At 44.1% G+C, this 12494-nt stretch overlaps 1 protein-coding gene across 3 annotated transcripts in view; it reads left to right on the top strand.

Annotated features, from left to right (window-relative positions):
* Positions 1-593: 593 nt before the first annotated feature.
* The window catches only part of LOC102765092 (chromosome unknown open reading frame, human C6orf203), a 23834-nt gene continuing 11933 nt past the window's right edge, over positions 594-12494 (top strand). Inside the window, exons 1-4 of one of the 3 annotated variants that reach the window (XM_015572752.1) lie at positions 594-1878; positions 2187-2392; positions 7161-7639; positions 9761-9833. In XM_015572752.1, coding sequence (XP_015428238.1) covers positions 7173-7639; positions 9761-9833 — 540 coding nt within the window. In that variant the 5' untranslated portion in view covers positions 594-1878; positions 2187-2392; positions 7161-7172. Of the gene's footprint in view, positions 1879-2186; positions 2393-2942; positions 3050-7160; positions 7640-8322; positions 9652-9760; positions 9834-12494 lie in introns of those variants that run through there. The other 2 variants (XR_001516131.1, XR_001516130.1) reach the window with 2 other exon arrangements.

The raw sequence follows: 12494 nt of genomic DNA, 5'->3' as shown, positions 1-12494 counted from the left end.
CAGGTGAAGAGCCCTGCCCTTGCAGAGTGTTTATCCTAGCAGGGGAGACAGGCAAAAAATAAATATTAAAAAGCCACCAGTAAGTTAGATCATGATAGCAGGTGACCTGACCAGTGCTATGGGGGAAGAAAGGAGAGCAGGGGACATCGGGAGGGGGAGATGCCTGTTAAGTAGAGTTAGAATGAGTGGACCTCCTTGAAGTGAAGATGCAGTGGTCCGGTCGGCCATCTGGGGCAAGAGTGTGCCAGGTGCAGCTGGCACAAAGCACTCTACCCAGCAGTGTGCCCGTTGTGTATGAGGAGCATCAGGGAGGCCAGTGTGGCGGGAGCTGAGTGAGCAAGGGCCAGAGAGGCAGGACATGAGGTCAGGGAGGAAACGGAGGGGCCAGATCCCAGGAAGCCTTTAGGCCAGCGGTTCTCAACCTTCCTAATGCCGCGACCCTTTAATACAGTTCCTCATGATGTGGTGACCCCCAACCATGAAATGATTTTCGTTGCTACTTCATCACTGTAATGTTGCTACTGTTATGAACCGTAATGTAAATATCTGATATGCAGGATGTATGTAGGCGACCCCTGTGAAAGGGTCGTGCGACCCCCAAAGGGGTCGCAACCCATAGGTTGAGAACTGCTGCTTTAGGCCATGGTAGGGATTTTGCTTTTCTCAGTGCTTTTGTAGGGTTTTGAGGAAAGTAGTGACATGGTGTAAATTACTTTTTAAAAGAGTCACTGACCACTATGGAGAACAGGCTCTCACAGAGCCTTTGTGGGTAACCTGGTGAGAGAGGAGGTGGCCTGAATCTGGTAGCAGAGGAAATGGTGAGCTATGGAACTAGATGTCCTGACATCATGCACGTGGGCCTGAGGGAAAGGGAAGAGTCGAGAATGACCGGAAGCTTTAGTTCTTAGCAACTAGAAGGGTGGAGTTATCACTGACAGAGGTGGGGAAGGCTACAGATGAAGTGGATTTGGGACTGGGGATATATCAGGAGTTGGTTTTTGGACCCGTTGTTTCCGGTGCCTGTTACACACGTACACACTGAACTGGAGATACGGAATAGGCAATTGGATATTGTGTCGGGGGTCCCCAAGGCCGCCTCCAGGTTCATTGATTCACTGGGAAGGCTCAGTAGAACTCAGCTGTGGGCCACAGCAAACACATACAAAGCACAGCCAGCAATGGAGCGAATGCCTGAGACAGACTGGAGGAAGCCAGGACCAGTCTTCCAAGCCAGGAGTCCTCTCCCAGTGCAGTCACATTGGACGTGTGTAATTCTCCCGGCAGCACATTGTGACAACGTGGGAAATGTCTATCAGAAAAGCTCATTAGAGAGTCAGGGCCCCAGGTTTTTATTAGGATTTAGTCACATAGGCACCCTCTGTCGAGAATGAACCAAAATTCCAGACTCGCAGAAGGAAAGCAGGTAGTCAGCATAAATCAAGTAGTTTGCACAGACAGATTAGGCCCAGTGATCCACTCCTGTCCGTTCTGTGCATGGTGAGAACCCTCCTGAAATCCAAGTTCCCGGACACCAGCCAAGGGCCACCTTGCAAGCGGGCTTTCTAAGGATAGCAGTCTCAGGCCTACTGTAGTAACTGTTCTGCACAGACATACAAGTCTGGAATTTAGAAGAAAGGTCTGGAATGGTGATATAGATATAGGGAGTCATTGGCATTTACTAGAAGGTGGCATTTAAAGCCACGGAGATGCCTGGTGTCTTGATACACATTTGCCAAAACTGATGGAGCTGGATGATGTGAATGTAGAAGAGAAGAGGATCAGAGGCTGAGCCCTAGCGCCCTCCAACATTAAGATGTCAGGGAGAAGAGAAGGAAGCAGCAAAGAAGTGTCGAAAGGCAGCAGCCGGTGAGGTAGGAGGTAAGCGGAGAATGAGGTGTCCTGAAACCAAGTGGAAAAGGAAAGAGGGATTAGTTGTTTCAGATGCTACTGAGAAAGTAAGATAAGACGGGGGCAAACAGCTGACCTTTTGGATTTAGAAATGAGAGGCACTGAAGAGAGTATAGACAACCCTTTTGAGGAGTTTTGTTGTAAAGAGGAGCAAGAAAGAGCAGCTGGCGGGTAGTGGGGTTAAGAGGTTCGTTGGTTTGTTTTGAATGAGAAATAACAGCATGAGAATGGTTCACTAGAAAGTGAAAAATTACTGTTGTAACTTTGTTTCCTCAAAGCTCCATTTCCAGCCACTTTTGCCATCAGGACTCTCGTCAGGCATCCCTGCTCTGGCTCCAACCTGCGCAAGAACAGCCTCCTCGACCTCAGCTTTCACTTCATGTTCTCTGACACCCACATTCCACTTCAGTGGCAGCTTCTTGACAGGACTGTGTTTTATGTAGCCCTCGCTGGCCACTTGGCATATGAGTGGATGTAGTAATAGGTAGGATGCTCATTTCATTTCTCGAAAGTGAATCTTCAAGTAGTCACTGGTTTTTGTGTGTGCTGAGCAGATTGGGGATGGAGTGAGAAATGGGGTACAGTTCCTGCCCTGTCACTGCCCTTAGGAGATAAGAATAGTACAAAAGACATACAGCATTGGTGCAGTGTGAATTTGGAAAAGGGCACGGTGAGTGGGGGCAGGGGAGGGTGGAGGAGAGGCCTGGATTTTGGGTGGAGCCTGGAAGAGAAGAGGCCATGTTAAAAGGATGGGAACTTTTTCTCAGTAGTAGAAACCTTATTTTCAATGAAATACAACGAACCCTGGTGTTCACCAGCACTGCTTGCTGTTCTGGTTGAAGAGGAGTTGGGCCTGCTTGGTTAGCCCTCTCCTCTGGCACTCCCACGTCTCTGACTAGTTTCAAAGCTCTGAGGCAGAATCCGGGTTTCTTCTTAACAACAAAAACCAAAAAAAAATGTTTTTATTGATATTTTTAGAGAGAGGAGGAAGGGAGAGGGATAGATAGATAGAAACAACATTGATCGGCTGCCTCCTGCATGCCCCGCACCAGGGATCGAGCCCGCAACCTGGGCAGGTGCCCTGACGGTCAACTTTCAACTGATGTAAATCTAAGTTTCAAAGCTCTGGGCAGAAGCAGAGGTAATGCTTGGCTTACCATTTTGGTTATGTTTATTGAATTACATGAGTATGATTTTAAAGTTATTTTGTGCTAGTAAAAGTTTCCTAGTGTAGGTAACTATTAACTGTGATGTATGCAGAGAGCACCATCATATCTGGCATTCCTCACAGAGACAACAGTGTGGCAGGACTCTGGGATGGGGTATGTGGGAGTCCAGGGACTGACCCAGAGAGGACTTCCCTCCCCAAGAATGTCTCCTCTTAGGATTTCATCTACACGAGGACGACACTTCCAATCCACTATTCCTGAAACTCTTCATTCTCTCTAATATTAGTCGGTGAAGGGTAGCTTTTGTCCAAAGAAAATGAGAAATGTCATGGTGTAGCAGAGTGGTTCCCAACAGGGGGCAAGTGCCCCACAGGGGGGCAATTTGGTTTTTAAGGGGGGGTAATTCAAGAATGAGTTATTAACAGTGAATTTTTTGCATTTCTTATGGTTCTAGGGGCCTTATATACAGTATATAAATATATGTTGTGACATACTTATGCATTTCAGTTCTCATATGTTTTGAAACTTTATTTGCTATTTTTTCATATCACTTCATATTATTATTTTTTTAAACAATTTCTTAGTGACTTCTTCCTCAGTACTTCAACTGTCCTTTTGTTCTTTTATTTTTCTCTTTCATGGCTGCCATGTTCTTTGGAAGCTTGTTAGACCGAGTTAATGGCCTTCTAGACTTCCTCCACGTGAATGGGAGCTCACTTTTTGAATAACAAGAATTATATGGCACGGGGTCGGGGGGAGGTATCAGAATTTTAGAGATGCTTAGGTTGGGAACCACTGGTGTAGCAGAAAGAGCACTGGATTTGGAGTCAGAAGATTGGTGGGCGAGTCAGCATGGTAGCGAAGAGCCTGGATTAGGAGCCAGGGAGCCTGGCTCTGAGTCCACTTAGTGTCTGTGTGACCATGTAACTTAGATGGGCTTGTTGGAAGGAATAAATGAATTCATATGTAGAGCAATGCCTGACCCATAGTAATTAGTGTTAAGACTTGTCATTGAAATCCTGGCTATATCACTTACTAGCTGTATGACTTAGCAACTTGTTAAATTGGTCCAATTTTCGTTTGTATTCTTTTGTAAAATGAGGAGCTTGCACAGAGTTATCCCTGAGAGGCTGCCTTTGCTGTCTCTGCAGACAGGAACAGCTCTGGGAGTGTTGTTAATTGGGATGGAACATGAAGCCAGGCCTGAGCTCCAAGGCATACACATGGCCTTTGGCATTATACCTGATAGCAAAAAAATAATTTGCTGAAGTCACTTAAACCAGTGTTTTCAAACTTTTTGTTTATTGTGATCCACAGTAAATGCATTTTACATGATGACCCAGTGTGTGTGTGTATGTGTGTGTGTATGTGTATGCATACATATATGCATATGTGAGTAAATGTAACAAAAGTTTCATGAAGCACTATTAGCAGTATTTACTCTTGCTATATGTGATGCACTGTAGTATTCTCTATACCCTTCAGTTGTAGCTCTTAAAAAGTAGACATTTTCATAATGGTTCATGACCCACAGTTTAAAAAACACTCACTTAAAGATGGGCAAATCATTATTATTAATGTCAGTCTTCGTCTTTTCCATTACATGAGCATCTTATAAACCAGTCTAGTCTAGGCCCAACAGCAGGGGGTGATTTCAACCAAGACTGTCTTAGTCCATAACTTAGGCATCACCTGGATAAATTCTAATGAGTCTAGAACTTAAGCCCAACACAGAATTCCTGAGACTGATGATGGAGAGTTCTGGCCACTTATGGTTAACCTTCCTGTGTGTTTTGACTGAGTGGTTAGGTATGAGAGGACCTGCTAGTAAGGGAATTATTTTTCTTAAAATTTTACACTGTGAAGAATATATACCAAAAATGTGAACAGTAGTATCATAGAGGAGATGATTGATAATTTGACTTTTTAAAAAATTTTTTCAAAATTTCTTTTTTTCAAATTTTATTTATTTATTTTTAGAATGAGAGAGGAAGGGAGAAAGAAGGGAGGTGAGAGGGAGAGAGAAACATCAACCTGTTGTTCCACTCATTTATGCATTCATTGTTTGCCTCTTGTATGTGCCCTGAAAGGGGATTGAACCCAAAACCTTGGCGTATCGGTATGATGCTCCAATCAACTGAGCTACCCAGCCAGGGTTCAGATTTTCCGCCATGAAAATATATTTCATATCTAATCATTGAAATCTCTTTTAAAAATTACATTCCTTCTTGGCAAAATAAAGGGTAAAAAATACTTGGTAAAATAAAAAGTAGTTCATCATTAGGTAACTTTAAAAAAAAGTAATTGTCCCTGACCGGTTTGGCTCAGTGGATAGAGCGTCGGCTTGCAGACTGAAGAGTCCCGGCTTCGATTCTGGTCAAGAGCATGTGCCTTGGTTGTGGGCACATCCCCAGTCGGGGGCATGCAGGGAGCAGCTGATCGATGTTTCTCTCTCATTGATGTTTCTAGCTCTCTGTCCCTTTCCCTTCCTCTCTGTAAAAAATCAATAAAATATATTTTTAAAAAAATTAATTGTAGTGGGCCATAAACTATTTTCTTTATCACTGCTGATATAAAATTTCAAGTTCTTTTTATGAATGATTATCTGTTCTGTATTAGATTAGATAGACCATGTATATAAATATCAGTATTTCTCTTTAAGGTGCTTCAAGTAGTTTCTAGTTAGTATTTTAGAGTACTCTAGGGATTTCGTAGCATTTAAAAATCATTTCAAATTATAGTTGTGTTGAAAAACAGCCCTCAAATTGAGCCTGCTTTATTTCTCATTTACAGCTCACATTGGGGTCCCAAGAGCACTAAAATATAGAGTTGAGCTTCTGTAGTCTGCCTCATTCATGCCAACAAAAATAAGGCCCAAAATGTTAACAAATATAATTTGGAAGTAGCTAGCCATGAGCTGTTGAGTGAGCGTACAGGTAATTGCTGTTGTCAGCTTTGTGATGAATGGAGAGGAAGAAGGAGAAGTCGTGCGAATCATCACCAGATCAGTCTGAAAGAACAGCCTTGGCGCAGTCACTTGCAGACTTGAAGTACGCGGTACTGACCACATGGCAACCCTTCTCGCATTACTGTTCATGGTGTTAAACCATCTTGGTGTTAAACCATGGGAACAGTCTGCCACCATCATAATAATATAGTTTTACTGCCTTTGAGGTACTGTAGGAATTGGTTGCTCTCTGGCATGTCAGCACCTCCGTGCCTCAGGAAACAATTCCCTAGCTTGTGGTCTCCAAGCCTCTTTTTTCTTTGCTAGTTAATGCCTCTGCAAACAGTGGGAAGATATTAAAGGTAAAAGGTGGTAAAATGCACACCTGTCCAGTTGGTTCATTCCTAGCTCTGCTTTGCTGGGGTTGAAGGCTGAAATAAAGTTTAGAGATTCACTCTGGGTTTTAGGAAGTCATGATCTGTGTCCTTCCTTGGCAGAGTCAATAGTGTAAGGATGTACTGTATGTCAGTAAATAGTCTTTCTCTCCATGAGATTTTTCTTAAAAAAAAAATTGAGAACTATTGTTAATATTTTTCACTAGCAATCAGTACCAAGCTAATTCAGGGGTTGGAAAGAGTAGAACCGGTGTTTTCACAGATATTAGTATCTAGTATGACCCTTATGGCCACCCTATAAGGCAGTGATGGTGAACCTTTTGAGCTCGGCATGTCAGCATTTTGAAAAACCCTAACTTAACTGGTGCCGTGTCACATATAGGAATTTTTTGATATTTGCAATCATAGTAAAACAAAGACTTACATTTTTGATATTTATTTTATATATTTAAATGCCATTTAACAAAGAAATTTCAACCAAAAAAATGAGTTTGCGTGTCACCTCTGACATGTGTGTCATGGGTTCGCCAACACTGCTATAAGGTAAGCACATTAATTGCAGCTTGAAGACTCACCATGGTACACTGCATGGCCCTTCGTACATGCAAACCGACACGGCCTTTTGTAGGAAGCTTCAGTACCGTAGAGGTATAAAGCGTTCGTGATGTGTGTGTGGTTTGTGTGGTAAGAATGCCAGGACACTGCACTTGTGAAGTAAAACTGAGTCATTGTCTGTTGCAGGTTCTATGCACCATGGCTATGACTAGTGTCAGATTGCCCACCAGTATTTTAAGAAAGCCAGATGCCTGGGTTGGACTCTGGGGAGCGCTACGAGGGACACCTTCACACAAACTCTGTGCTTCCTGGAATCGGTACTTCTATTTTTCTAGTACCAAGTTAAATGCACCAAGTTATAAAACGCTTTTCCATAACATTTTCTCACTGAGACTCCCAGGACTTTTAATAGCTCCAGAATATATTTTCCCGTTTTCTATAAGACTCAAAAGTAACATAAGCTCTAAAAAGTCCACTAAAAAAACTCTGCAGAAAGTTGAAGCTGAAGAGGACTCTGATGAAGAGAGCGATCATGAAGTGAGCGAGCAAGAAGAGGAGCTGGAGGATGACCCCAGTGTGGTCAAAGACTATAAAGACCTGGGGAAAGTAGTGCAGTCTTTCCGGTATGACATTATCCTGAAGACAGGCCTAGATATTGGCAGAAAGTAAGTATGATGTGCATTTCTTACAGAATCACTTGTCTTCTCGTTGGTTATTTTAACGTAGCATTATCAGTATTGTGGTGAAGAGTAACCATAGATGTGAAAAGGCCTTAGAGGAAACCTCTTTCATTTCTATAGACAAAACAATTGATTCCCAAAGAAGTCAAGTGACTGCAAATCCCACGTGCCATATTTCCTTGTTTCTAAATCTCCCATAAGATTGTAAGATGAACCATTAATAACATCTTTGAGGAGAAAAGGAATCACTGTGTTAGATGTATATTGCAAAAACAAAGATGTATATCGTAAGCATAAATGCATGTGGGTTTTACAAATACTGCAGCGTGAAAAAAATGCCTCTTAGAATCAACGAAAGCAGTATAATGTGGTTAAGAATGCAGGCTCTGGCCCGGCTGGCATGGCTCAGTGGTTGAGTGTTGACCTATGAGCCAGGAGGTCACGGTTCCATGCCTGGATTTCAGGCTCGATCCCCAGTGTAGGGCGTGTAGGGGGCAGCCGATCAATGATTCTTATCATTGATGTTTCTATCTCTCTCCCCCTCTCCCTTCCTCTCTGAATTTAATAAAAATATATTAAAGGGAAAAAAAAAATGCAGGCTCTGACCCTGGCCAGTTTTCTCAGTGGTTAGAGCATTGGCCTGTGGACTGACTGAAGCATCTCAGGTTTGATTCCCAGTCAAGGGCACATAACTCGGTTGCAGGTTCCCAAGCCCCATTAGGGGCGAGTACGGGAGGCATTCAATTGATGTGTGTCACATTGTGTTTCTCTCCTTCCCCTCCCTCCCTTTCACTCTCTAAAAATCAATGGAAAAAATATCCTTGGGTGAGGATTAAAAAAGAAAGAAAAGAATGCAGGCTCTGCAGCCAGACCACTAATGTCTGAGTCCTGATTCTGTGTATGACCTTGGGCATAAATTCTCTGTGCTTCAGTTTCCTTATCTGTAAAATGAGGATAATAGAACCTGCTCTAGAAGGTAGTGGTAGGATTAAATGAGTATTTCTCTATGTATCTAAAGCACTTATAGCAGTGCCTGGCACATAGTAGGTACTCAATATGTTACCCGTGATGACGAAAATACTGTGTGTGTTCATATATAGTGCACAGAGATTGTAAGTATAACTTCCAAGATTTCTTTAATCTCATTCTCTCTTAGACTGTAATTATATAAGAACAGTGACCCTCATTATTCATTCATTCCTGTAATAATCATTGTGTGCATATTGCACTCAAGGTAAGAATTGCGGTATGAATGATAAATTCAGAAAGATTTCCTTATGTAATTTGTACCTTTATGACCTAATTTAATGGCATAGTTTAGTTTTTTCAATGTATGGAGCATAAGGACTCATAAAGGTGACTCAGCCCATAGGCAACCTGATTAGGATTTGTTGAATGTTCTCTAAAATCTGACACTCATAAGGGGTCCTCTCCTCTCCCAGGGTAGTAGCTGCTGCTGCTGCTGCTGCTGTAATTAAGCAGAACCCCAGATGGCAGTCACTTGGAATCAGAGCTTCAGGAAGAAAGGGCATTGATTTTTGTCTGCATCCTTCCCTGGTCTAGTTGCCCCAGTGATTAAATTCAGACAGATCAGCAGCTGCTGGATTGGAGTTTCCCCAATCTCAGTGCAGACCAGTGAGGGTTTCTTAATGGCCTCAGCATACGTGTGGTGCCTGGTTTTTCAGTCAGAGCACAGAGCAGGTATGTGAGGGGGAGCGAGTGCTCATTACTTTGTTGAGAATCACAGGCGCTGCCACCTTGAAGGGAGTTGCTGCACAGGGAGTCAGGTGGAGAACCTGGGCCCCCTTCCAAGAGGGCTGGTGCAGGTACCTTGGAAAGCCCCATCAAGGTACTGATTACCTGCCTGATGGTACTAGCAAATCTTTGCAGCAGGTCAGCGTCTACTTAGAAGTACCCTTTGGTCTCCCTGTTTTAGATACATAGGGAGCATTTGCCTTTCACTTTCCCAGCACCCAGGCTGAAGATTTTGTGGGGAGGTACACGTCACTGTCAGAATAAGCATTAATGGCAGGTGTGTTTCTCAAACTTGTGTAATGGTTCTGAAATATATTTCTATTTTAAAGCACTTTGACTTTTTTTTTTAAGCAAAGTGGAAGATGCATTCTACAAAGGTGAACTCAGGCTGAACGGGGAAAAATTATGGAAGAAAAGCAGAACGGTGAGATAATAAGACAGCCAGATGTTTTTGTCTGTTGCTTTGCAAGTACTCAGTTAATGCCCCTACCTTCCCCTCGGGCTGCTTACTTGGGGCATCCTTGTGTCTGTCTTACCATTTCTCAGGTCTCCCCAGTCCTGGTCACGCTAGTAAGAATGAATCACCAGCTGGCTTCAGTCACACAGATCACTTGCTCTTTTGTAGCCATAATGACTTTGAGGTGAAGCCCCCCTCCCCCCGCCCCCCCCCCGCTTTTTTTTTCTTTAAAATTTCAAGATGACAATCAGAACTGGCAAAAATCTATTATTTAAACTTCTTAGTCATAATAACCGGGCTAAAAAGAAACATTTGCTCTATGGAGAGGTTTTTTTGGCCCGCTGTTACCTGAGCAGATGTGTAATTCTGTGCGGGCGGAGGACGCCCCTCCCCCCAGCACCTCCTGGGTACCCTGCTCTGTGCAGGTGCTGTCACACAGGAGGGGTCATGTTCTCTTGACAGCTCCACATCAACACTACTGTAAGCAAAAGAAGTCACTTAGAAAATTTATTACCAGTATCCAGTGTTACAGTAAATCATATTTGTTATTCTGTTAAATATATGTATTTTTGTAAAAGTAAATTACATAAATATATGCAGCTAGAATTAAATTATTAATATTACTAGTATTCTTTGGGTGGGGCATTATGGGTTATATTTTCTTCATGCTTCTTATTTTCTGGATTTCTTACAAATATGTGTCCCTTTCATAATTGGAAAATACAATAATGAAGCAAATAATGAAACAAAAATAATGACAAAGACCCTTAAAAAGTTAGGGAGACAGACCTCTGAGGCATTGGCAAACATAATCCACCTCCTAGAATCCAGGGAACCAGTGTTCCGGGCAAGTTAGACACACTTTTGCGTTTTTATTTTTTAGCTTCTCTCATATTTCAAAACATCCCAGAGGTTAGAGGCCCTAAGCTGTCTCCTGTTGCCCTGGGACCTGGGAGGGTGTGAGCCAATGGCCATGGACCTGGGTGAGTGCTGCGGCTTTCTTCAGAGTCCTTTCAGGATCAGCGTGGACAGGATAAGGGGACTCCTCAGCACTGGGTCAGCCGCCAAGTCACAAGGCCCACTCTCCCTGATGGCACCTGACTAGCTGACTGGGTGTCAGTCATTGCTCTGTGAGCCGCAGGAAATCAGGCACTGCGGCCACGCTTCTGGAGACAGGGGCCTTCTCCACCCTTACTGCTTTTTCGGGGTTGTAGTCCAGCCCCTCTCACCAGCTGCAGTGTTCCAAAGGCAAGACCCCTTGGTGCACGGTGCGCCTGTGCTGGGGTCTCATTTACAAACGCCACAAGCCTATTATTCTCCCTCTGCTACGAGATATTGTTAACTATAGCCTAATCGCTGCTGCTTTATTCTGCCTTGGGTGTTCTGTTATCTCGGCTGCCTTCCAGATTTCTCCTGAGGGTCAGCAAAGGAAGGGGCCAGTATTAACATTCTGCTGCCTGTTACTAGGAGACCTGGTAGCCATAGTAACTGCAGCTAAGGGGAGATTTGAAATGTAGATATTTGGAACTGTCCCTAATCCCAGTTTGCTTTGTGTCTGCTGTGCCGTCTCCCACATTAGGAAGGACAGGGCCTTGCAAGGAATAAAGAACACCTCCCCGTGCATGGCCTGCTCCGTGGGGCCCGTGCCTGGCTGCTGGCCTGAAGGGTCAGGCGCTTGCCTGATGCTGGAGCTGTAACCCTGGCTGCCTGCAGCTGAGCAGAGCTGTTCTGTGAGCTGCAAACCAGTTGGGACCCAGAGGGCTGTAGGTGCTGGGTAACTGGTGCTTCAGTCAGGAGAGTGCGGTGAATCCAGGTGTGGGGATCGAAGCCTTCCTGAATTCTCTTTCCGGGATGGAGAACGGTTCCTTCCCGCTTTTCAGGTTCATGTGAGCCTGCCCTTCCCTTACAGTATGTCTATGGGAAGGTACACAAGAAGGCATGCCCTTCCCCAATGTCCTTTTAAATTTCATACATTACTTAATTAAAATGAGTTTTAATGAAACACATTCCCCAGCCTTGTATTTTTGGACATTAATTTTAAGTGTCCACACAGTTGGAGCTGTGTGGTTATTATTATTTTTTAACTGAACCCAGCAGAACTACAGGAGGATCCCCCCACCCCAGGTGATTCCTAGGTCAGTCCATCCTTCAGACCTAGGAGAGAAGCAGTCTTCATGCCTGGCTGTGGTGTGAGCCTTTCTGGATCTCAGCCCAAAGGGGAGAGAGTTAATGGTCTAAAACAGGCCCCTGTGTGGGTTTTTCACCCGCCTGCTCTGGGCTGTCTGGATTGACCAGTGTGGCATCATGGTGAGCAGGTGTGCAGTCCCATGTTGTAGACTGAGTATTGTGCCTACGAAAGTCTTGTGTGGGTGGGAGAACAGATGTTCCGAAAGCATGAAATTATGACTGCCTCAGAGAGCAGTCATTGGAAAATAAGGTAAAAGTCAGCATCTGGCACCATGCCTCTTAACCAGAAGCCTTCTAGTGGGATTTTAAGTGGTCATGTGTGTCCACTTCAAGTCCATGGCCCACACATGGGTCCCCTTTCCCCTTGGAAGGTGAGCAGTCTGAGATGGCCCTGGTCATCCCTGCTTGTGTTCTAGTGGAAGAAGCACATGGCAGGGGGGG

The sequence above is a fragment of the Myotis davidii genome, unplaced genomic scaffold (assembly GCF_000327345.1).
Source record: "Myotis davidii unplaced genomic scaffold, ASM32734v1 scaffold68, whole genome shotgun sequence".
Taxonomy (NCBI): Eukaryota; Metazoa; Chordata; class Mammalia; order Chiroptera; family Vespertilionidae; genus Myotis; species Myotis davidii.
Note: the sequence above shows the minus strand (reverse complement) of the source record. Positions and strands in the feature narration are given on the sequence as shown.